Below are 27,810 nucleotides of genomic sequence, written 5' to 3' on the forward strand. Positions count from 1 at the left end.
ACGTAGTTTTAAATGTAAAAAGTGTGTCATCTTCAATAGAATTTCTTAATTTTTCGTAAATGTATATTTTAGCTAACATTTTAATTGCTAGCATCAGAACCCGGTACGCATTTAAGATATGGTACGGTAGGGTAAAGTATTATGGTATTTTGAATGAGGAGGGTGATGCGGAAGGAGAAGTGGCTAAAAGGATGGGGGGGGGGGTCGATGTGGAAGAAATAGCTATAGGGAGTTGATGTAGAAGAAGTGGCTAAAGGGGGTCGATGGTCGAAAAAGTTTGGCGACCCCTGAACTAGATAGTCGCATAGCTTTGATAATGCATTTTCATGATCAAGTTAAAGTAAGCTAACATAGCAGGCTATCTCGTCCTTTTTAAGTACAATGTAATTAGAACTAGATTATATTCTAGTGTCCTTCCCTTTCTAAGACAAAGGAGTTGATTTGTGTGTGGTTTGGCTGCTATTTCTAGCAGGCCGAATGACCAGCGAGAAGTCATGGGCAAACTGCGACTCGCGGAACTTTCTGAATGGAACGCCTAACGAAAAATTAACATGATTTTTTTTTAGTAGTGCCGCTTGCTTGTTAAAAAGGGTTGTCTTTGTCGATTTAGAGGCAACTGTTGGATTGGCAGAAGTGTGAGGGCAATGGACAAAATATAGCGAGGCATTTAGTTCCAGCATTCTACTGAGTTCAAATCCTGCCGGGGTTAGCAGTTTCCTATCTTTCTGGAGAGGAGTGGTCGATAAAATAAAGCAGCAGTCAAGTAGTTGAGATTTAATATTGATTTCAAACTTTGACACAAGGCCAGCAAGTTCGGGGAGGGAGTAAGTCGATTACACCGACCCCAGTATTCGATTGGTACTTACTTCATCAACCCCGAGGAGATGAAAGGCAAAGTCGACCTCAGCGGAATTTTGAACTCAGAATGTAAAGACGGGCGAAATGCCGTCAAGCATCGGTATACTAACGATTCTGTCAGCTCGTCTCTTTTAGTAGAGATTTAATATTCCTATCAAGTATCTTAGATGTGAATGGAATTATAAATGGGAGATAGGAGGTAGAGACGAAGTAGGTAGAAAATAATTCTCTTGCAATACTAAGTGAAACTTCCGCTACGAAATGTGAAACCTGATGACGTGAATTACGGAAATGAACGGAGACACATCTCGCGTGATTACGAATAAATTCTCGTAGATGTGGCGTCTATGGAGTCGTACTGTTGACATCACTCAGTCTGCTACATCAGTTCACTTTATAACACCGAAAACATGGGACTGTGTAAGTGTCCCAAGAAGAAAGTTACCAACCTTTTCTGCTTTGAACATCGTGTCAATGTTTGCGAACATTGTCTGGTTGCCAACCATCCACGGGTAAAATTTGTTCCTCATTCACTTATGTCACAATCTAATTCAATTTCTCATTTTTGCTTACTTTGGTCGGTTGACACCTCCCTGATTCCTGGTTTATTATTTTTTTTATATATACGCGAGAAAAATTATTTATTCCTTACTGTACAACATATGACTGTTGTTTAAGAAAAGATTGGAAGTCAATATAATAGTATATTAACACTAATTAAAATATTGTCATGAATAAGTATGTGTGACAAGCGAATACAAACATTCCACTCCTCTTTGAAGTGATACGGCTTTAAATATTATTTCTAATATTATAACATGACTACATATTTTTCAGGATGGCTGTAATGGACTAAATCAACCGCAGTGCTTGACTGGTCTTTTTATCGACCTTAGAAGGATAAAAGACAAATCGACATCTGTGTAAAGAGACGTAACTAACTGACCCAATGCATTATGTCTACCCCTTTACCAATTGACATTTACTGCTCTCTCGTTGACTCTTGATTAACTTGTTTCTACACTTATTATCTGATAACACTAATTGTTCCTATTAATTTAGTCCTGAACTGGATAATTTTCTCACATATTTAGTAAATCTCCAATAAATGAAGTATTTTTATTTCGATGTGTGCCTTTCGTAATTCGATTACTTTCATTGATTAACCCTTTCGGGATTAATATTTTTAATAGTTAGAAATGTAGCTGTGGATTCAAAAACAAGATGAAACTAACATTAATAGTAAGTTAAATTAAATGAATGGAACAGTAAAATATGAACCAGAAATGTATGGTTTAGAGAATCATTTTAGTCATCAATAGCTTTCATTTTACTATTAGTAATGGGTAAATGGACTAATAGGATAAAACAAACTGAAATATCTTTTACGTTGCAGCCAAGTAATTTAATGCCTTAAAAAAAGAAAAACAACTCTACAAAAGTAAAGGTGTTATTGATTGTCTGTGTGTGTGTGTGTGTGTGTGTATATGTAATATATTATTTGCAGACGATGTAAAGTTATAAAAGAGCTGATAGAGCAGATATTCCGCAACGTGGTTTATTATAATTAACGAGTTGATCCAACATTTGGGAATTAGAATTTGACGACATAAAATATTTTGTGTCATCATCATTGTGTACATATAGATGGAGAGAGAGGAAGAGTAAGTAAAAGATATTAGGTTCAGCATAACTATGAAAGTATTTAGGATTGGTTAACATACATTTAAAGGTTCCATACAGTAGGGCAGGGTCATACTGAGTAGAATGATCTCTTCATGTTTCTCTTAAAGCTTTGAACTATATGGTGTCAAAGTGTTAGATTAATTAGAACACCTTTATATATACTTTCACAATTTCTAATTTCATTTTTGGATGTAATAAATAGCTAGTTACGTGTATTTATAGACCTTAGTTCATATAATTACTCAATACAATAATATACCTTGTATTATTGTATCATACTTCAAGGGTTAAATATCAAGGCAATTTATTAGATATAGTTTGCATAAAGTATTGTCTCATAGTTATATAAACTTTCTCGATGGATGTTTTTTTTTAAGCCAAAACAATGCAAGTTGTAAAAATATTTCGGGATTAGGACCCCTTCTTCAGGAAATCTTTGGAGAAAAAGCTGTTGTTAGTTGACTTCTCTGTCCGAGAGTGTGTATATTATAAATGGTTTTGTGTTGCTATAGTAGCCAATCAGCTGTGTGTAGTTAGATCTGTTATTAATGTGGGATGTATTTGTTAATTAAAATAGCTTCTGTTATTCTCAATTTCCTACCCCTGCATGCCATTTTGGACCCGTATTATCAGAGTGTTCTACTTCAAATTTTATATTGTTGAACATATTACTTGTAGAAAGTTTTATTTAGATTTAGAAGAAAATTTGATCTGTTAAAAAACACTCTGTGTAGACAACAAATACCAAAACAGCTGACATAAAAACAAACATTATATGTGTGTGTATGTAATCAGCTGTATATGTAGTGTGCATATGTGTGTCATAGAGTACAAGTGCAAGTATTGTCATAATTTCTCATCAGCTGGGCTTTGCACCTTCAAAGATGTTGAGGATAAGAGATCCCTTACTTGATAAACAAGTAAAGGTTAGCAATAGGAAGGGCATCAGGCTGCAAGACAATGACTCAATAAAATATCTAACTTACGCTAGAATGGAAAAAATTGACATTAAAGCAAATGAATATATGAACATGCATACACACGCACACACATACACACAGGCACAAGCATAGCTGTATAGTTAAGAAGCTTGCTTCCTAACCATGTGGTCTCGTGTTCAATCCCTCTTTGTGACACCTTGGGTGTCTTCTATTATAGCCCAAGGCTGATCAAAGCTCTTGTGAGTGGATTTGACAAATGTATGTGTGTGCTTTTAGAAGTGACTCCTAATACCTAGCCAGCCTCAAGCAACTACAAAGCATGTTGAAAGTTATAAAAGAAAATGAATCTAATGTGAAGCTGCCTCATGAATCAAAATACCATCAACACGAGATTTTAAAAGACATGAAATCATATTAATTTGGAAAAACAAAAATAAAGAGCACCAGAAGACAGGTGTTTGAGGAAAGAAACTACTGAAGTAGAAACTCATCTTACAGGAGGGGGAGAGCAAAAGTGAAAGGATTAGAATTAGCAGAGAGATGAGTTACTTATTTAACATTAAGAAGTACAAAAGAAGAAAGTTTGATGGAACAATGACCCTGGAATTATTTATAGAATAGACTTAGAGAAACAATGAGAGACAGGGATTAGAAACTCTCTTTTGGTCTTAATCTAGGACAGAAAGAACTCCAGCTGAGATTCCTGTACAGATATGACAGCAGTTTTTCATACAAGAGTGAATAAGAGACTTAAAATGGTGAAGAATAATTGTAGAAAAAAAGATAATGATTAACTCAATGCAGTCTTCTGCTTGCCAGTTGCTGTCAAACCATTCTACCCGTGGAAAATGGATGTTAAATGGTGATACATATACTGTGTACTGTGCATATTCTTTTGGTTATCATTGTTGTCATTTTTTTTTTTTTTTACTTGACTTTGCTGTTTTCTGTCCCCTCTTTTACTCTTTACTAATGAGCCGTTATGCACCTAACCATTATATACAATAAGTTCGTTATTATTATTAGGGTGGTGAGCTGGCAGAATCTCTGGGCAAAATGCTTAGCAGCATTTCACCTGTCTTCATGTTCTGAGTTCAAATTCTGTCGAAGTTGACTTTGCCTTTCATCCTTTCAGGGTCGATAAATTAAGTACGAGACAAGCACTGGGGTCAATGTAATCGACTTACCCATTCCCCGAAATTGCTGGCCTTGTGCCAAAATTTGAAATCATAATCATTATTATTATTCTGGCAGAATTGTTACCATGCTGGGCAAAATGCTTAGCATCTCTTGCTTCCTGGTCAGTCTTCATGACTTCAATCTGGCTAGGTGGAAACCTCCCCCACTATTATATCAGTACCTAATGTTGACTCCTGGATTGTCTGGAGGCAGTTCGTGAAACATTGCTACAGGGTACAGGGAGAAGAGCATCAGGGCCAAAACGCATCCTTGTTTTAATCCTCCAGTGATAGGGAAGTCTTCAGACAGTTGATTTTGGAGAGCAGTGAGATGCCACAATAGTTCCCACATTCCCACAGATCTTTCTGTCTCCTTTTTTGAAGATGGTGATAATAATAGCATCTTTGAAGTCTTTGGGAACATGGCAGTTCTTCCACATTCAGAGAATTAATATGAACAGACTGGTGTTTAATAATAATCCGCCATGTTTTAGAAGTTCCACTGGGATGTTGTCTGGGCCAGGAGACTTCTGCTGTTTCATGCAGTTGAGGGCAGTCTGGTACTCTTTGTAGGATGGTGGCGTGTTCATCCAGTGTTGAGTTGGATGCATGGGTACATTCGTCAAGAAATCTTCCATGTTGGAGTCTTGGTTCAGAAGATTCAAGGAGTGCTTTCTCCAGCATTGAAGGATATCTTGTGGGTCAGTCAGGATGGTGTTGGAGTTTACTGATTGAAGAGACCCTGTTGATGATCTCACAGGCCCCAAAAGTTGCTTCGTTCCTGTGAGGTCACGAGCGTCAGCACACCATTGGAGTTCAACAGCTTTTTGATGCCACCAGTTGTTCTGCGACTCTCTCAATTTTGTTTGGCATTGTCTTTTGAGGTCTGATATCTCACCTTGTGCCACAATCTTGGATCTTGCTCATGAAAGAGGTGGGCTTGCCATTTTGCATCGATCAGCTGGCTGATTTCTTGATCATTGTCATCAAACCAGTCCTGATGTCTCTCCTTTTACTGTACCTGAGGGTGTTTTCAGCCACTTCAGTGATGGTTTTGCGAAGTGTGTTCCATTCCTTATCCATATCCTGGTTGTCAGATCGGATGGATTGAAGGTGTTTGAGAATGGAAGATGCATAAAAGGAGCTGATCTCTGGGCTGTTAAGCTTCGATATATCAAATTTTCTTCTGACTGGTCTTGTTTTTCCAGTCTTTGGTTTGTTGTTAACCATTATTTGAAGGTGGGTGATGACTAGATGATGGTTTGTCCAGCAATTGTCAGCGCTGTTAGCCATTTGCATGTTAACATTTCTTTTGTCTCCTTGTTGGATGATGGAGTAGTCCAGGAGGTGCCAGTGTTTCGACCTGGGATGCTTCCTGGTGGTCTTGAAGCAATTTGGGAGTCAAGATTGGGTGTTGGTGAAGAGTGTTCAGTGCACAGCCCAAGGAGCAAGAGTTTATTTCCATTTTAGTTTCCAATTCCTTCTTTGATAATAACATTCTCTCGTAATCTGTTGTCTCTTCCCACTCTTGCATAGAAATCTCCGAGGTGGAGCAGCTTGTCATTTAGTGGTACATTGAGGATAAGATCACTCAGCTGTTGGTAGGTGATTTTCACATTGTCATTGGCATCAAGTGCAGGTGCGTAAGCAGAGATCAGTGTTATGAAGGTGGTGGCAGAGATTGGTATTCAGAATCATAAGCCGTTCTTTGATGGCAGAAGGTTTCAGATGATGTTCTTTCACAAACTTGGATTTTACAGCAAAAGCAGCTCCATGAATTTTTCTCTCTCCATCTTCTTTCCTTTTCCAGAAGAAGTATAACCCAAACCTGTCTCTTCAGTCTTTCCTTTTCCAGATAGACATGTTTCACTGAGAGCAGTGATGTCAATGTTAAATCTTGTTAGTCCTTTGGAGACGAGTTATTCTATGTTCTGGTCTCTCTGTGTCTTGAGGATCGAGGAGTGTTCACATGTTCCATGTTCAGTTTAATTTATTTATCTAATTTAATTTCTGTTGTTTGACCACTTGAATGGGTGTTTTGCTGGATGTGGCTTACCAACGAGGATTCTGTGGTGACATCCAATATTTAACACACCTTTTCTAGGGTCTTCCCCATTCAGGGTGAGCAGCAATGTTCCCAAATAGGCCTGCCCAGTCGCAGATGTAGGATTGAGTCCCTGGGTTGTCACCAGGTCTCAGGAAGATAACCATCTTGCATCTTCCAACATGCAGGTCCAGACTAGGAGCTTCTAGTTTCACCAAAACATGTTCCCACCACCCTTACTCCATTGCTGTTGGGCTTTTATAAAAAATTAAAAAAAAGGTGGGGGTGGGAATTGGATCAAAAAGAAACCAGCCAATGGCATGAGTTTGTTTAATTTGCCAAGGGAGTCCCCACTTTCTTTGGCCTAAAATCCTTTTGCCACAGTACTACCTGGAGTGACGTGTGGTCCAATGTGATTAGATTGCGCTTTTCTAACCAGTTCTTCTAGCATTGCCCTCTTCCACTAAGATCAATCGTTGAGTTCAGAGATCTAGCTTTCTCCACTTGATCCACATTGGGGTCTTAATTTGATGTGGTGGAGGGACAAGGACAGCGCTTTTGTGCCCTTGGGTAGATCTTGTTTTTAGTTGTGATGAGTGCCCTTACAACCTCCTCCAAGAACCAGGAATCTGAACCAAGAGGGGAGCAGGTTCAGTCACCGACAACCTGATAATGACTGAGAGGAGTTGGGGTACATGGTTACCCTTTGTCTCCAGGCAGATACCTCAGCACAGAATAGAAAAGTAGTAAAATATAGCCAGATATAAATATTTCTATTTTCAGACTTCTGTAAAATTTACTCTTCCATGTAAGTAACTTAATGTTAATTAGGCCTTGATTTTCAACTCTTTCTATATTTATAGAATCATTACTAAATTAAACTGTAATTCACTATGCTTTTGTTGTTTTTGTTGTATATTCTTATCTGATGCTTGTCTAATTTTTTATAAGCTAACTCCTTTTTGTCAGAGCCATATTAAATTTGATATGTTTCTGTAAGCCAGTGAAATAGAAGTTGCAGTCATGGTGGTGGGAGGTACATTTATTTATTTTTCTTCTACATGTCACAGTTGAAAATATTTTTACATTGAATGAATTGAATCTGAATATATGACCGAGTATTTTGACTTTGAATGTAGTTCAGATTTGTTTGTTTTACTGCCATTGTAGACGACATGACAATCTTTAAGTGAGCCGTTCTTTACAACAGATATTACACGGGGCATTAAAAAGTTAACTAGAGATAAATATGAATATGCAGTGAGAACAAAACTATCAGTCAATGATTGATATTTTCATTTTTCCAGAAAATACTGTAAACAATTCCAGATACATTTTGATTTTATTCTGTATGTTTGTTGATGTGTGAAAATGGGATTGTTTATAAATTAAATAATTCATAGATTCAGTCAATCATATTCTTTTTCACTAATTGGAACTCTACTAGTTTAATACTAACTACTCTTGGCAACAAGTTTGTTTCACGCTGGGCTCATCTGAGATAGCTAAGTGGATGACTGAAACCATCTCCCTAAACAAGTCACCTTCTTATTCCTCACACAGCCAAAGCATATACCCTCAACACCTCTAAATAGTATGCACATAGTTGTGTTGCAATAGTGTAATAAAAGAACACTGCTTACAATTCCTTGAAGAAATCACCCATCACTGCAAAGCTTAGTTCAAACCTCCTTCCTACCACACCTCAACCAAGATGATTTAACCAGCAGTACAACTTTAAAATACCCTCCACATTTGCTTCACCTCCAACACACCATAGCATTCATTCAACAGAACTCTTCCCAAATTCCTCCTCCACATTCAATCTCATCCCATGTGTGAAAACTGCCCTAATCACTCCAACCCTACAAGATGACTGGTCAGTGAGCTGGCAGAAACGTTAGCACGCCGGGTGAAATGTTTAGCGGTATTTCGTCTGCCGTTACATTCTGAGTTCAAATTCTGCCGAGGTCGACTTTGCCTTTCATCCTTTCAGGGTCGATAAATAAAGTAACAGTTATGCACTGGGGTCAATGTAATCGACTTAATCCCTTTGTCTGTCCTTGTTTGTCCCCTCTATGTTTAGCCCCTTGTGAGCAACAAAGAAATAAGATGACTGGTTTTGGTGTCTTTTCATCACCTTCAAACAGTATACCCCAGAGTTGCTTCTTATACTCACCCAACTCATCAATTTCTGTATATAGGATTATAGTCCAATTTTTGAAAACCTGCTGTAATGTGTGTCACCTGAATACATTTTCAGCATATCTAAGACAATGAAAACAGTTAATAATCATTACTTTCAATTTCTCTTGTTCCTTGGTGACTAGTAGTATGAATTCTGTTGAACCGGAACTCAGACTGTGCCACTTATCAATGGTCCCTTACTCTTCAGAGATTTGGTGAAAGTAATGTTGCATTTGACATCAAAAGTTTCTGTCATGTCTAACATGATAACTTTTTAACAAGGCTGACGAACTATTGTGTCTTTCACTTGAATTGGAAGCCTTCTGTTGGACTATACCATTTGGAGCCATATTCTATAAGCCTCACTATACTCCAAGAATCAGTATCGCCACCTGCTTTCTACTATCTTTGTATTAATAACTTACTAGCTTGAGCATCAAATACACCTATGCAGATGATACAACCATTCAATTCCCCTTAAGCTTTGGCATAAAGGTCTCCTCTATATACAACCTAAACAACTCACACTAAACATAAATTGAATCTATGAATTTACATGGAGAGAATCTTTTTGCAGCAGCATGGCAGACAATCTACTCTCATGAGTACAAACTCACTACCACACATATCTTGGAAACAGTCTAGTTCAGTGCCCCTGGTTATAAGCAACATACACCTTAAACTTTCAGTATCACTACTGACATTGCCTCACAATCTCTGATGATCTCTCATGGTGACCTTACAATTGTAACATTACAAGTTGATTTGCTAAAAAATAAGATACCTTAATAGAACCTGGAAATTTATCAGTTCTAATCATTTGCTGATCTTTGAGACAGCTCAGATAACACTTAAATTGCAAGTATTACACCATCACATAACTGGAATTGTGCTGCTACCATTTCATACTTTAATGTCCTAGATCACATCCAAAAGAAGGCTGATTAGCAACAGACTTCAATCACTTGCTTACAGATGCACATTTTCTTCTGTCATTTCTGCCTTTTCTATTGCGACTACAAACTACTGCATATCTTCACCATCACATGGCTTGGTGGTTAGGGTGTTGAACTTATGATCATAAGATTGTTACTTCAATTTCTGGACTGAGCAACGTGTTGTGTTCTTGAGCAAAACACTTCGTTTCGCACTGTTCCAGGTCACTCAGCTGGCAAAAATGAGTAATCTTGCTACAGATCAGTGTCCCATCCAGGTGGGGAATTTATATTCTATGGAAACTGAAAAACTCGCCCTTGTGGATCAGCATGACTCAAGAAGGCAACTTTATTTCCATCTCACTTCATTTTCTCAGATCCCTGAGCTCTTTTTCCAGACCTTGCTCCCCAACAATAATGGTCCTCTGGAATTCCTTTCCCACCCACATTTCCCTACAATCCCCAACTTACAGGTGTTCAAACTGAAAGACAACTACAAAGTCACCAGTCTGGGAGTGTCTGCAAAAGTGATGACCACTGACTGAGCAGACTTATGATTAAAGGTGTTCTTGCTGTGACCACCTCAACTTATTTTCAGGTGTAGTTTATCTATTATTCTATATTATTTCTCTTTTTATGACCGTGTGATGTAATTTGATGGAAATTTGTCTGCTCCTTCTAGTATACGGGCTCCCTTATTGGCTTCTGTAGCTACATTTTCTTTTTTTATTGGATTTTTGAGGTAATATGGAAATCCAAAATGATTTCATGCTGATGTAAATTAATATGTCTAATTTTTTAATGTTATTTTTATTGTATCTTTCTAGTGTATTGTCCAGTCTTATTTGCAATGGCTGCAAGACAGTGACTACAATCCATTGTGTACACTTTGTAACAAAGGTTTAGCTGAAGATGACTCTGGTGATTGTGTCAGATTAGTTTGTTATGGTATGTATATGGTATTATTTTTATTTTGTTATTGTCATCATCATTCATTACATCCATTTTTTTCATGCTGGCATGGGTTAGATGAAATATGTTGTAACAGATTTTCTATGGCTGGATGCTCTTCCAGTTGCAGCTTCCAAACTACTTTTCAAGTGAGTTATATTTCATTCCATATGTCTGTAATGTGTTGTTGCTGCATTGACAGTTACACAATATGTTGAATACTATTATTCCATATACTAAAATTGCTTTAGCTATCATGCTGCATAGTATTATTTCTGATAATTTTATTTTATAAACATTTGTCAGATGTACAACTGCAACTCTAGTAGTTATTTATTTTGTGCAGAAATCATGTGGCAAGTTTCTTGCAGGTTTAATAAAAGTTTGCCAAAACAATTTGAAGTAGCCCTAATATTATTCTGCAACATCACTGTTAGATAGTTCTATAAATTCTGATATTTCCCCAACTTAAAGAAGCAAAAGTTTAAATTTGACTTAATGCTGGCAAAAAATGAAATGGAAGTGTGACTATTTTCAGCTACATTGACAGAAATAACTTGTATTTAGCCTCATAAGTTAGAAATCCAACCATAATCTGTTTATTCTTAATTTTAAAATAAATTTTATATGTTGTGATTGATGAACAATAGCGTTATTGGTTACAGGTTGTCAATAGGCTACACACTATTTCATTGTATCATGGTGACAGTGTTGAGGAATTATTTTATTCATGGGTCTCTTTCAGATTTTCTCTACTAAATCAACTAAAAAGGCTTTGGTTGACCTTGGGCTATAGTAAAAGATACTTGCCCAGGGCACTATCCTGTGAGACTCAGTCTGAAACCACATGATTGCATAACTAACTTCCTAACCTCACAGCCATGCCTGTACCTATATATATATCACCAATATATATTGCCAAATGACACACACATACGACAGGCTTCCACACCATCTCTGTCTGCCAATTTCACCTACAAGGCATTGATCAACCCAAAGATATGTTAGAAGATATTTCTCAAGATGTGTACTTGTCAATACTACTTTTGTTATGCAATCCAATAAAAGATAATTAAATGACGTCCATGAAACAGATTTTGTTTATTTTATTTTTTAGATGTTTTTCATTGGGATTGTTTAAATCAATACGCTTTAAAAATGCCTCCAAATACAGCACCAGCTGGCTACAGCTGTCCGACATGCAAACATGGTATTTTCCCTGCCAGTAATTTGATGTCACCTGTTGCTGAATCCTTAAGGCAGGTGCTAAAAACAGTAAACTGGGCCCGTGCTGGCCTTGGCCTCCCTTTGGTTAGTACAATGTATTTTTCATTATTGACAATTGCAATTGTTAACTCTTTCTTAAATGCTGTATTTCAGTCTTAATTGATCAATGACATGTCAGTATGTCAAAATAGTTTTAAGACATTTAATAATGTAATGTTTCGTAATGAAGTTATCAAAGTTTACTACTGACAATTTTCAAGATATATGAAATGAAAATCATTTGAAGTAATAAAGTGGATTTTTTTTTTTCAATGCTCTGTCAATTTTTCTATGGTAGTGTTAGAGTAGCATTTCTGAAAATTTCTTTATTTGTGTGTATGTGTGTGCGTGCATATATGAGGAGAAGTATAGAGACTGGTAGAATAAATGGATTTTGTATAACAATTTAGTAATGATACAACAATGACATAGCAGTTAGAAATAATTATAAAGCAGCTGTATAACAATTATTTAAAAAATTTGTTTATTTATTTGTCAACAGATCAAGGAAGAAAGTCAGTCATCTGGCAAACACCTTTCTGAAAATGTGCATTCTTCCTCCCCTCTGGCAATCCATTCTGCCTCAGTGAATGCCCCTACAGTTCACAGTCCTACTGATGCAAAGAAGTCTAGTCCTCAGTATACTCGTCCAAGTGCGCAAGTTAGTCCTTACACTAGTACACCAACTCTTGCATCTTCATCAGCATCTACACATAGTATTATCAATCTGGATCCTGGCACAACAGCCAGAGGAGAAAAAGGACTTTTTACTAGTAAGTAATGATTTTTACATACTTTTCAGTAGTAGTTCAAATCTTCATCATAGTGTTCCGTTGTAAGGTACATAACTCTGAAATACTTATATGCTAAATAAGTAATGTCATTGGAGTTTGGAAATAAAACTTATCAAATTGCAACTCACTCACTTACCCCTTCTTCCTGGCACATCTTCACTCTATCTTCTCTCATCACCTGACACAAAGACAGCCCCTTCAATACTAAAGCCCCTTGGTTGTGGGTCTCATTTTGCAAGTTGCTTGGTGACCTCACTTGTGTCAGTGCCACATAAAAAGCATCTAGTACACCTTATAAAGTGGTTGGTGTTAGGAAGAGCAACCAGCCATAGAAACTATACCAAAGCAGACTTTGGGGTTTGGTGCAGTCCTCTGGTTTATCAGCTCCTGTTGAACCATCCAACCCATACCAGCATGGAAAACAGACACTAAATGATGAGATTCGTGATAGCTAATGTTATCCAAGTTTGTTAAATATTTAAATAGAAATAACATGATGATGCCTTTTGGTTTATTAACTCAAAAATTTGAATCATAGATTTTACAGGAATTTATTCATCTGTTTTATACCCTTTTTCTGTGCTTGCATGAGTTGGATGAATATGTTATTTGAGACATTGTTTTACAACTGGATGCTCTTCTAGGCTTATCTATTTCACACAGCTTCAAAAGCATGAAGTACTTGGATGATTTGTTGACAGGAGAAACTGACTACACTACCACCTACTACACTTTCAGATGAGCAATTGCCAATGTAAACAAACATATACACAATCACACACACATACACACAACATTGGTTGTGTTAACAAACAAGATGAGGACAAATATCTGTCAAATGTAAATAGTGTACATAATTCCACATCTCTTAAATACAGAACTGTATTTTTTTCTTTTTTTTCATTATTTAAGGTCCTAGAAAGTTATTTGACTCTACAAAAGATGATGTTTTCAATATGTCACATGACCATGATGAAGACAAATATAGAAGACGGCCTGCTCTCAGTTGGTTAGCAAGACTTTTTAAGTAAGTATTAATTTATTGTCATTAAAACTAAGAAGAGAATCAAATACAGTAAGCTGTCACTAGATCTCAGGATCAGAACTGTATGGTATAAACTAACTGAATATCCATCATTTTAAGTAAACTTATTGATGTAAATGTTTCCTAGTGCACTATTTCGCTTCAATCTCAAAACATTAACGTTTTCAAATGATCTAGTACTTACTCTTTAGAAATATGTAGACTAAGACTCAAAGAATGCTTCATGCTGTCCACTGATACAAACTCCAGTAGCATTTAACTCATTACAAAATCCTCTACATGCTAGAAATAATAACCAAATCTTCCTCATACAAAGCCTTACCATTAAAATGTGACTGATGTAGTTTTAGATACACTGAAAATAAAGATAGGGATGATCATGGCTGGAATGTCTTTGATTATAGGTCTGCTTGATTAGCATTGGTTAAGGTTAAACCTATCTCCCTTACACATTCAACCATTTTGCCTCTACTCATATTTAGGCCACACAAATACAACAGTCTCCTCTTGGCTCACCGTACATGAAGATGTAATGTACTATACTAGAAAAACATTAGTAGACTACAAATCTATACTTTACAGAATTCCCTACAAAACATAGATTAAACATGGTGGAACTAATATTCATAACACAGGAAAATGCTGAAATAAATACACAGACGACAAATACCAGTTGCCGACTAATGACATATGTATCAAAATTCAAATCTCAATGGTCACCATACATCAATCACGTTGGATAATGGTGATCATAGGTCTGCTCAATCAGGGCTAACTTGAAGCTAAACAATGCCTTCAGCTCTGAGAAAGTAGCCCCATTTCCTTGTAAAAGGCAAAAGATAAGATGGTAAACTTTGTTAGAAAATCACGATAGCTGAAAGAGGACCTGGGGCATCTAGACAGCCCAAAATTTCAAAAGTAAGAAAAGTTGCCATTCATACTAGCTTTGAAAAAAAGCTGATAAAAAATTGTAAATATATAATGTATGTTGGTCAGACAGTTGTAATATAATTCTGCTGACATATAAGCCTTGTGTTCAAGTTCTGCCACAAGTTTTGTGCTTTGGGGCTTAAGTACATAGTCTCAGTTTGCTGTTCTGAAAATGTTAGTTCTTTCTCCCCAGAGTTAAGAGATAAAAATGAAAGCTATCGAAGTTGATTTCTAGTTCTTGCAAATATTTTAATTTATTGAAAAGCAAAATGATAATGACATTAGATGGAATACCAGTCAAGTCTCCCTCAAAATACACTTTCCTGTCTGAAAAAAAAAAGTGGGCAGTGGTGAACACATTAACTATATTTTCACTATGTCACTGACCATGATGAAGACAAATATAGAAGACAGACTGCTCTCATTTGGTTAGCGGAACTTTATAAGTAGATTGGTTTTATCACCAACTAACAAGAGCCCAAGATTTGCAGATTTCCAGTATATATTTCACCTGGCTTGAGAGCACTCAAACTGGCCCAAATCTATAATTCATTATGGGAAGAATGCAACATAAACTTAGTTGTTAGTTAACCCCTGGTCAGCTCTGATCAAGTGCACCAATGATCAAAATTGTTCCAGCCTTGACCATCCCACCTTTTATTCAAACAGAATATTCTAGGGTTACATTATCTTATGTGTTCCATTGTTTAAGAATGTAGGGTGTGATTTGATGATTTGCTTGCTCTTTGTAGCAGGTCAAGTGATTATGTAGAGGTTCTCTCTCCTTGGTTTGGATTGGAGTTGTTAGTAAAAAGAGGTGCATTTAGTTATAGTCATAATTTGATAAAAAATACTTGACCTAAAAATAAGTTTAGCTGGCATAGAAAACTGAATAATGTAAATTAGCAGTAAGATATATGATGATTTGATGTGTTGTGATCATAGTAAATACTTGATGATGACTCACAAATAATGAGACAATATTAAATCGGTGTTAAGGAAGGATTATTTTCATGATAAAATTGTTGGAAGTATGAAATATTTTCTTTTTAATTCACCATCTTTTCTTTTTCTAGAACTAATGACTCTTATCGAACAAAAGACCCAAATGCAACAATGAAAAAATTTCTTGTTGTTCTTGTTATTGGTTTGATTGGCTTTATAACTGTGGTTATGGTCTTCTCACATCTTGGCCACATGGCAACCCAAGATGATCCTGCTTTCAATCCACTGGCAAATCCAAACATCCATGTTAAGGACCAACAGATACCCAACGAAGAAATTATACAGCAGAAAGTGAAACCATTTCAGTGATCTTATCAAAGATGGTAGGAGTCAATTGGCATTTTTGTTTCCTGGTAAAATATCTTATAACTTAACATAACGGCTGTCTTGCATCAGAATAATACATAGCTCCCTGCTTTATGACAAAATTCTTGAAGGAACCAAAACTGTTTAGTATTTCTTTGGAGTCATTGTTTGACATTTTAAAGAAATTTACTTCATGTCATTAAATAACACATTTACTGTAAAATTGGAGAAAAAAAACAAAACAAATATTTTGTCTGTCTTTAATGTTTAAAGTTTAAATGGACATTGGACTTCAAGTTTTCTTCAGTGATGCTAAACTGCATGGATATGCACCTTTTTTAATCTAGCTGCAGAGAAGTTTGCAGTGAGTTACACTGTGATTGATTGTTAAAACAGCATTTAGTGCAGTCACTAAACTTGGGAACAAAGGGTATCTCTCTTCAACAAATCAGACACAAACATTTTTTTGATGTCAGTAAACTAAAAATTTTAGGTAAAAGCATCAAAACACTCTACGTTCATTCCAATATGACAATAGAAACAATTGGGTGTCTCTGTGATAAACATAGCATCGATATTGTTTACTTGGGAACTTTTGTGTGTGTGTGTGTGTGTGTGTGTGTTAATTTTTGTAAAAAAATTTTGCTTTCTACAATATGTAACTGAAATTTGCAGACATGTTTTGTATTTCCATGGCATCATAAATTATGTATCCGGATAGATTTCAGCAAGCTTAGTCAACAGTTTGGCTTTGCTTTTTGTTTGTGACTTTTTATTTAATGTAGATCACTAAGACTCTTGAGAAAGACATAAATATCATAACTCTCACTCTCTCTTTCTCTTTCACAGACACAGTCTAAGGCTAGTCATTGATTCAATCATATATGTGTGTGATGTAATTAAGATTCTGATCAGTCAGCTGGCATAGGCTTATTGTCTCAGATTTTAATTATAGAAGCAGTAGATTATAAGCATTTCTAACTTTTTTTCTAATGCCATTAGTAACAATTAGGTACATACCATAATCTCTCAGTTCCAAGTTTAGTATATGTATGTTGAAGTAAGTTAATAACAATGAAAGTTCAGTTTCTATTTAAAAGAAAAATAAACATTCTTCTTTATTTTGCTGTGTCTTTCAAATACACATTGAAGATATTTTGATGTTTCCTACAAAATTAGATTTTACATTAAGAAAAAGACTGATTTGAAAATATTGCTATTTTATCTATATCTTTTCTTCATTGTTGCGTTTGCCTAATGAAAATATCTCATTTTTCATTAAGTAATTTTCTTGGTAATCTCAAGAAAATATATATCATTAATACAAAATTCGTTATGATATTGTGTTGTTGCTTAGTTACCTATAATTAGATTGGAAATTACCTTCTAATAAGAAGTTAGCAAATATTTATTGACCAGCTTACACATTTTAAAGAACTTTTTCACAATTTTCAGGACCAATAAGTTATTTGTGACTTTGGAACTCTAAGATTATTCCATATCATCATCATTTTTATTAGTATCTATTACAATAGTTTTATTTGTTTACTTGATTTAGATCTATTAGCACATAAAATCGAAACTTCTAAAAACAAAAAGAAAAATGCCAGTAAAAATTATCATTGCTTGTTACTTCTAGTCGTAAATTTGTTTTCCTGGTGGAATACTTTGGGACACTGAAAATGTTAACAATCATGCTTTGTCATAAAGTTTTCAGATTTTAATTTATCTTTTAATGATTTGGTCAGGAGAGGAATTACAGGTGATGGAAGGAGAGGAGGAAGTTATCTTCACACAGAAAAATTGGGCTGGATGCTTTCAACTGAGTTGACTCCTAATGACAACCGAATATCATGTAGTGGTATAAACCAAACGACAGGTTAATCCTATCATCCAAGAACTGGAGTGTTTACTCTGATAGGCTTCCACACAGTTTCCTTCTATCAAACTTCACTCATAAAGCTTTGGTCAAACTAAGGCTGCAGTAGAAGATATTTGCCCAAAGGGCCACCCAGATGCATTGATTCTGAACCCATGTAGTTACAAAGCAAACTAATTAATCACAAAGCCATCCAATTATAATAAATAGATCTTTCTAGCACTTCTAACTTAAAATTAACAAAACTACAGATAAAACTGTACAGTGATTTGCGATTACTTTCCTTTAGCGGGGAAAATGTTTTAAGAACTTTACTCATCATAAATTGACAATATAATTATCTCCCTTCATCAAACAACATGCTTTGATGGACAAAGTTAACTGTTTACAGCTAATAAATTAGAAGGCCCTTTCAGATTATTTCTCATCAAATATTTATTATGCCTATTTATGTAGTTTCATTTTAGTTTGTTTGATGCCTCCAAAGTTTGTGTTAACCCTTAATATATGTGATTGGTTTTCATTTAAATCTAATTGAATTGAAATATTTTTCTTTTTTTATCAGGCAATTATGTGTCCTTTGTCTCTTCAGCACATGGTAGATCCTTTAATGAAGTTTAGTCCATAAATGTTACCCTGTTTGAGCTTTGATCCAATCATAGTAATGATTATTGGAAGAATGTTATTGTTACTCTGTAAATGTTGTGTTATCATAACCACAGTGTATAAATCAGTGGTTTTCAATTTGTATTCAAGTATACCCATTCCATCACTACCCCAATCATATTTAATTTGTAGTGTACTCTAATATTTTCATTGGAATATTTAAAACATTCTATTAACATATTGACTTTATTCCAAGTCTTGAAACTCCTATAGGTACTAAAGGTGCTCTCCTGGCTGAAAAACAATGGTATTTCAGTATAAGGAGACATAGTTTTTAAAGTGAAATTTATCATGACATCATAAGGCAGAGCAAAAAATTGCAATATTTTTGTTTGCAAAATTTTTTTTATGTATTCATTTTAAAAATTTATTTAATTTGTTAAATTGACTTAGTTTTATATATATATATATATATATATATATATATATATATATATATATATATATATATATATATATATATATATAATTCTAGTTCTAGTCTTTCATTAGAATTTTACTTTTGTTACCCATCTCTTCTAAGTAACGAAGTGAGATCATTGACATGTTCATAGTGAAAACCCTTAAATCTTGCTGGCTTAGTACATTTACTTTATTGTAAATAGATATCTATTGCTAAATGCAATGAGTTCAAATCTCTGTAAGTTTGGAGAAAGAAATGGAAACACACTCCGTTTGTATCATCTTCTGTAAACTCCTGTAAGTGTAGCATCCAAAGATTACTTTTTGAAGTTTAATCCACTTATTGTTTAAAGAATCACATAAATGTTTATCATCGTCATTATCATTGTCATATGCCATATTCAGTCCCAATCTTGGTGACCACATTCCTTCAGTGTGATGGCATGAAAGTGGTTGTGTTGCAGAAAAGAAACACTGTGAGTGATCCTTTATGTCTCCCTACAACACAGTGCAAACATTTTGAAAGAGAGGAATTTATCCCAGTACTTGACTTATACTCTATTTTATCAAAGAACAAGAGGCAAAGTTGACCACTGTGTGAATATATGTTAATAAAATTATAATTGTTCAAACTAATTAACTTGCATGTTTAAAGATTAAAACAAAGCTTCAGTGTATACATTTACACTACCCTACTTAACTGTAAATATTTTTTAAAAAATTATTTAAATATGAGGTTAAACAATTATAATCAGGCATTTAACACCATAAATGCTGTCATAGGGAATGTTCCTAGGAATAATAACAACATACCACACATTTACCCATATTATATATATAGATATATATATAGTGACCAGGATATTTAAGTGCAGTGAATGAAAAACAACAAATTTAGTGTTTGTACATTTGATATTGGAGATAATTAAGAGCTTGTGCATAAAAAGTAAACAACAAAATATTTATGTTCACCATTTTCTGTTTATATATTTATTAAAAGGTTTTATCTGTAGATCTTTAACTAGTTTTCCTTTCATATATTCGGATTATTTTTCTCTCATTGATATAATTTCTCCTTAAGATATTTTATCACTGATTGAGATTTAATTATATATACATTTACATATTTATTTGCATTAAATATTAATGGAAAACAAGTATCTTTCTGTTGTATTTGAAACTATTTAATCCATGTTCTGACAGTGTTTTCATTTCAGTTTCTTCCATATATTAAGATGTTTTAATTCTAGCTGTTTGAAGCTAGGTATTTGTAAATCCTTAAACTACTAATAAATTTAATTTATTACTTTCAACAATTGATGTTTAATTATTTCCATTTCACAACTAATATATATTGTACATAACTGATGCAGTTCTTAAATTTTATTTTTACTCAGATCTTTTATTCACCTTTCTAGCCAAGTGAGATCAAAACACTTGATGTTCAGTTTAAATTACTGTATGTTAATGTAGGCAAAATAAGAGAGGTTATGGGAAGTATGGCAGGGTTAGCAAATTGACAAGATATTTCTAATCTAAGAAGTAGATGGAGCTGAAAGGCCGACAACTTAGCTCTGACCTTCTTGTGCCAGTTTACTCAAATAATTTGCACAACTTTGTTTTTATCAAAGTTCTCAAGAGCCAGGCAACTGGTGAATGCTAGTTAATACTTCAAGATTTGACTACTGAACCCATAATGGTTGTAACTAAAGAGGTAAAGAAACTCAGGATGTAAAAGTATTTGTTAATGATTGTCTTTTCATCTTTGAAACATCAGAGGTAAGAGAGGCTTTTAAGAACATTGCTTCTTTAGAATGCCACTGTAGATGAAGAAACATTGAAATGTCTGGTAAAACAGGAATTAGCTGTGAAGCATATTGTTTCATGACAGAGAAAGAAACTGTCAGATGTTGTTTTGTTAGGTTGGAATGATTGAAGATTTTGCACTTGGTGATTGTATGTGATTGTGAGAATAGAGTTTGGGAGAAGTCATGTTGAGGATGTGCAGTGTAGAATTGGGGAACAGTAGGCAGCAAATGTGGCAACATTTACAGCTGGCATGATACAGTGTTTTCTTAGAGTTATGGTACATATAAGGGTTGCCAATGAATCACAGACTGCACTCCTGTTAATCATGTATTGCTAATTTCAATTATTTATTCTGTATAACATTTATTGGCATTAGGAAGGACATTCAGCTGTAGAAGCCAAGCCAAACAAGACTATGATCAGAATAGTTTATTTCACCATGTTGCAGTTTACCTAGTCATCAAGAATAGGGGGTCATATTGAATAATATTGATTTCTAACATAGACACAAGATCATAGATTTGTAGTAGTAGTAGTGTAGTTGGCCATTTCAATCACTATTTGATTGCTGTTTATTTTATCAATCTTCTGAAGATGAAAAGTAAAACTGACCTTGATGAAATTTGAACTTAGAACAGGGGATTAGACACCGCAAGGTATTTTGGCCACCTATCTGCTACATCTGCTGTTGTTACTTGTGACAGACTAGTATCCTTTCTAAAGAAATTTATCTCTGATCTATTCTCATATCATTAACTAGACTTAGGTATAGGCTTTCAAAATCTATTTACAATGAATGAACCATGATGACTTTCTTGACTTGTGCTTTATGTTTATCATTGAATTTTCATGGGGAAAATATAAAGGTGGTTTCTAGTTCCTTTCTTTTGGGTATTTTTTGCCAGACACCCTCCTGTCTGCTAGAAACAGATAGGTTCACTATATTTACCTGATTGCTCAGAAGACAATTAACTGAAACAAACTGCAAAGTATTTTATCCAATCCACTAACGATTCCACTAACTCACCATTATCATCATCATCGTCAATTCTGTATCTGCTTTTCTATGCTTGCATAGTTTGGTGTGTCCTCTCCAACACAGTGTCAGATACCTGCTGCATTCCTTGAGGTTCAGTATCCTGAGATCAGAATTCGCCACTTCTGTTTACAACTTCCTCAGTTACATTGTTTCCTCCAATGTGCATCTAGTATTTCTTTAACCAACTACTGCCAATTTATGTTTTACTTGTTCATACTAATGCAGCTGTCTCTCTCGTGCACCACATTTAACTCCTCTTACACTTAGTTTTTCTCTCATCTCATTTGTTCCTCTTCATTCATGCATACTAATATTACACATCCAGTGGATCATATTTGCATCATTTCTCTGCATTTGGTATCTACATTTCACTACTATGTTGCATCACACTTCCTTACAAGCATCATACAAGTTATCCTTTTGATTAAAGAAAGAAGCCCCTTGTTGTCAGCAGAAGTAATTCCTGATATTCTTTGAAAACATCTCTGGTCATGGAAAAATATTAACTTGTCTGGAAACAGTTATGGGTTGGCAACAGGAAAAACATCCTGTTGTAAAAAATCTGCTTTAAAAAAAACTGTGTCTGATCCATGCAAACATAGAAAGGTGGATGTTAAAATGATGACAATGGTGATGATGTATCTCTTTGGTAGAGAATTATCAGGATTGGTACAGTGGTTTATATTATGTCTTGTAGTTAATTACATCATTTAACATACTGAATTTGAATCCTGCCAAAGTTTACTTTGGTTTCATCCTCTTGGAGGTTGATAAAGCAAGTACAAATCAGTTACTAAGGGTAGTATAATTAACTTTATCCCCAATTGATTATATAAAGCTGTACAGAGCTATTACTTCTGTTGGTAAAAAAAGGATTCCTAAGTGAAAGACAGACTGTATGATGCTTGTGTTCAAACTGCAATGCTGCACAGTAGTGAGATATGGGTGGTGAATGTAGAGGCTCTGCAAAAACTAGAAAGATAAAAATAAAAAAAAGATGAATTGGATGTGCAAATGTTTTGACAGAAAAGCTGGACATTAAAGGAATCAGAAGTAGTGTGCAAGAGGAGTTTGGGTATGTGATGCATATGAATGAGGATAACTGTATAAAGTGCTGATTGCTTAAAGTAGATGGAACCTGTGAAAGAGGAAGATATGAGATGAAGTAGTGAAGGCTGATCTCAGGATTTTGAGTTTCATGGAGATAATAAAGAAATGAGTAGCAATATGTGGTGCTTAAGAAAACCCACTCTGCTACAGTAGTATAGTGTAACTGAGTTTTTCAAAGCATAATGTGTATGCACACCGCTTGGTCCCATTCCTTACCCATTGTCCCTGCCAGGTCTACAACTGCTGCTGCTTCCCAATTAAGACAAGTGGATCTCTTCTTTCAGCTATACACTATTGATATCCACAGCATTCTTACTGTCAACCATCCTCACTCTTGTTTACATTCAGCTCACACTCTCCCCTACTCACTTGCAGATTTAACCCTACTCCTTGTCTTGTTACCACTCAGCTTGCCATTACTTTCCTATCTACAGTATTCTGTTGCTTTCAGTTATGAAAGCAGAACCTGTTGTACACCATATATTGCCATTTCTGTCCTACCAGCCACCACTCCCTATCTTATATGCTACACCCTATCAACAAACATCCCAACAGGATATTTTTCCCCAATCAAAATCACTACATTCATCCCCTACATACATGTAAATACCTTCATGATTACAACTATCTGTCACTCTCCCACACTCTTGCAACTTCCTTGATTATTCTGCATTCCTGCTTTCATGTTCACATTCTTAGATATACCACCTTGAGGGTACATTCTGGCACCTCATTGCCAGATCCCTAATCTAAAAATTCAAATTAGAAATCAAGGTAGTTCAGGTGAATTCAACATACTGCTGAAATTGGAAAGAAAGGTAAAATCTGAATAGTGCACTTCCTTGTAAATACTATATTTATCCTGAAGTCCTAAAAGCAAAATCTAAAGGCCAGCCCAACCTCTCTCACATGTCAAGCAGGTCACACACATGCCAGTAGGTCACTCTACCACCATCCTATAATGTATAATTGTCAAGAGCTTAAAACAGCTTAAATATTGATATGCAATATAACACCTAATTGTCAACAGCTTAACATACTTAAATGGTATAAACAGTATACCTTGTATGGCTGCAGGATATAGTTATAACAAGACATAAACAGTTTTGATTGTTGCTTATTGTACTCTGCAGAGCTATATATATATATATATATATATATATATATATATATATTATGACTGTTATATTTATGAAAGGGTGTATTTTATTTTGGTTGCCCAGCCACCAAAGTGATACTGGCAGGCTGACATAATGAATTATCTCCCTTTACGAGATTTACTGTCTGCTGATACGTAATATGGGGTCACCAAATGTCTTCTCTAAGTATAAGATATCTGTCTCTATTCCTCTGTTATGCTGTAACCTCTCAACCAGCACAAAAGCCTCATCCCTCAATAGCACACTCTCTCCCAGCTGTGGTGGGGGTCTTTGTTTTGCAAGTTACTTGGCAACCCTTGTGGTGCTGGGTCACATAAAAAGCACTCAGTTCACTCTGTAAAGTGGTTGGCATTAAGGGCATCCAGCCATAGAAACCATGCCAAAACAGAGCCTGGTGCAGTTGGTCTTACTTGCCAGCTCCTGTTTTTACCATCCAACTCATGCCAGCATGGAAGGCAAATGTTAAGTTGTGACTCTCACACAAGATTTGTGCAGTCAAAACATCACTGAGATTTTCATGCATAGCACTTAACTCTCATCCCTTGAGTCACTATGTAACTTCTGCTGATTAAAAGCAAAAAATACATATAATTTTGACAATCACTTTATGCTTGCATTGGGTGGATGGAATTTATTGAAGCGGATTTTCTACAGCTGGATACCCTTCCTATCACCAACCTTTACCTGTTCCCAAGCTAAGTAATATTTCCTGATAGCTAGATATGTTTTCTGTATTATATTGAAAATGAATGACACTGCTTGTACGATAGTCACACTAATTTACAATCACCTGATATCACAATAAGGACACACACACGCACAAACAAACATGCACACACACACACACACACTGTGGATAAACTGAGTATCAAAGTTTGAAATAAACTATATATATTTGTGGGTGTGTGTGTGTACATATATGTAGAGATTGGTTTTTAAGTCTGGATATTTTCAGTCATTTTATTTAACTACATTAATAACATTTTCAACATGGGTTTCTCCATTAGTGATGTAAAGTTCGAAGTACTTTGTGAGATGCACATGAATCTGATGCAGTAACTCTGTATTTCCGTCAATTTGAGAACATTCATTCATAATGGGTTCCGTCAGATGATCCAGACCTCATCATCCCTGTGCATGGCTACGTGATTAAAAAGCTCATGTCCTAACCATGTGGTTTCAGGTTCATTCCCATTGTAAGCCACCTGCGGCATGTTTCTTCTCCTAATGTCACCACTGGCCAAAACTTTGTGAGTGGATTTAGATGACAGAAACTGAAAGCAGTTCATTGAATATGTATGTGATGTGAGCATCCTCATCTTGATGTGCGATGGTTGTGAACAAGTGTCATAATCATACAATTCTGTTGGTTTCTAGATCTGTGAAAAACATGTCGGGCCATGGTGAATTTTTACTTTACTCGGAAACAAATGGTTGGCAACAGGATATCCAGCCATAGAAAATACATTTTGACAAAGTCCATCTGATCCATGCAAGCATGGAAAAGTGAACATTAAAACTATGATGAGCATAATTGTGAAATGTTTCTACAAACTGGTTCACTTTGTAAAAATTATAAGCACAAGTTTCATCTGTTAAAATTTAATGAATGTTGATGACTGGAATTTTTCCAAATTAAATATACTTACACCACTAAAGTAACGAGGTTTCAAATTTCAGAAGAACTGCATAGGAATTCAGGTCTTTCACATTTAACTGCAGTTCTACATGGAAAAGTGCATAAACAAACATACACATCAGGAGTACATTTAATCTCCCATTTTAACTTGTTTGAGGCAGTGGAATGCAGCCAGGCTTGAGCACTGCACTGAAGGATACAATTGAACAAACTGACCCCTTATTTTTAAGTCTGGTATTTATTTTGCCAAAATGTTAACTCATGGGGATGTAAACAAACCAACAACTGTTGTCAAGCTGTGATGTTGGATAAACACAGACACACATACATAGCTATATGACAGGCTTCTTTCAGTTTCAGGCTACCAAATCCACTTACAGAGCTTTGGTTGGCCTGGGGCTATAAAAGACACTTGCCCAAGGTGCCATGCAGCGGGACTAAACATGAAACCATGTGGTTAGGAAGCAGACGTTGTAGCACATAACTGATGAAGTTTGTGATTGTACTTTTTACTAAGTTGACCAGTTTGCAGAAGGGCATAGTGTTCCTGTGGTATATTTAAATATTTATATTTATTTATATATATCTATTTTTTTTATTCTGTTGTCTACTTAATAAAGCTCTAAATATTAGTTTATTAGCATTCTCTTAGAGTCCTCCCTCAGAAAGCATTTCTTACTGTATTTTGAAAAATTGTGTGTGTATGCACAAAGAGTTTCTGTACCCGAGTAAATCTTAAAAAGGAAATTGGGGAAAGACATTTTTCTTCTTTCTCTAAGAAACTTACTTAAAATTGAAAACAATTAACAAAACTGTCATTTGTCTTACAAATCATTTATTAATAAATTTCGCAGGGCAGGGATTAATTAAAACACTTCTGCAACATTGACATTTCTACAACTGAAACAGTCTGAAGATGTGTAATGATTAACATAAGTGATAAGAACTGACTCAAAATAACAAGTGGAAACCCTTATTGACATGAATAACAGCTGTGTGCAGAGAGGTTCGAGAAAATCTCATATAGCACTTGTTTGGTTTTATGTGTAGTGGAGGCGCAATGGCCCAGTGGTTAGGACAGCGGACTCGCGGTCATAGGATCGCGGTTTCGATTCCCAGACAGGGCGTTGTGAGTGCTTATTGAGCGAAAACCCCTAAAGCTCCACAAGGCTCTGGCAGGGGATGGTGGCGAACCCTGCTGTACTCTTTCACCACAACTTTCTCTCACTCTTACTTCCTGTTTCTGTTGTGCCTGTAATTCAAAGGGTCAGCCTTGTCACACTCTGTGTCACGCTGAATATCCCCGAGAACTACGTTAAGGGTACACGTATCTGTGGAGTGCTCAGCCACTTGCACGTTAATTTCACGAGCAGGCTGTTCCGTTGATCGGATCAACTGGAACCCTCGACGTCGTAAGCGATGGAGTGCCAACAACAATGGTTTTATGTGTAGTTCTGTTCTCTTTGCAATTTTACTGCTGGCATTAAGACTGAAATGATGACCATCAGCTTTACTCTTATGAAGAATATTTCACAGTGACAATTTCAGTAAGTTGTTAGCTCAGTTAATCTGTAATCTATTTAGTAACTTGGAACAGATTACAAACTGGAGCAGAGGAGGGTCAATAACTGTAACAGATTATAGATCATGGAATCGCTAACTAATCTATAATCTAAAATAGATGTTGGTAGTTTGGATGAATCCAAAATACTATTGAGAGAGAGAGAGAGAGATTCTGAACCAAGAACATCTTAAACAGTCTCCAATAGTTTAGAAAAAATGGTTACTAAACAATCTTTCAGACACATTATTGAGGAACTGTTGCTTACACTGCACTAAACATTATCATGTCTGCAAGCTATGAGTAACAAATTTGCAACACTATTTGTTAAAGTATCTTTCTTCCAAGAGAGAAATCAAGAATACTTGAGGTGGGGTGATACTAGTTTATTAGTTTATGGGCATTTCTCTCTCTCACTC

General features: G+C 35.4%; 1 protein-coding gene across 1 annotated transcript; it reads left to right on the plus strand.

Annotated features, from left to right (window-relative positions):
- The first annotated feature begins 762 nt into the window (after positions 1–762).
- Positions 763–20,389, plus strand: LOC106869100 (zinc finger protein-like 1). Its single transcript, XM_014914640.2, has 6 exons — positions 763–1,370; positions 10,657–10,777; positions 11,898–12,091; positions 12,549–12,819; positions 13,753–13,867; positions 15,892–20,389. Exons 1-6 carry the CDS (start codon positions 1,269–1,271, stop codon positions 16,127–16,129), a joined length of 1,041 nt encoding a protein of 346 aa, XP_014770126.1. The 5' UTR covers positions 763–1,268; the 3' UTR covers positions 16,130–20,389.
- Positions 20,390–27,810: the final 7,421 nt, after the last annotated feature.

Source organism: Octopus bimaculoides, chromosome 3 (assembly GCF_001194135.2).
Source record: "Octopus bimaculoides isolate UCB-OBI-ISO-001 chromosome 3, ASM119413v2, whole genome shotgun sequence".
In the NCBI taxonomy this organism is placed as follows: Eukaryota; Metazoa; Mollusca; class Cephalopoda; order Octopoda; family Octopodidae; genus Octopus; species Octopus bimaculoides.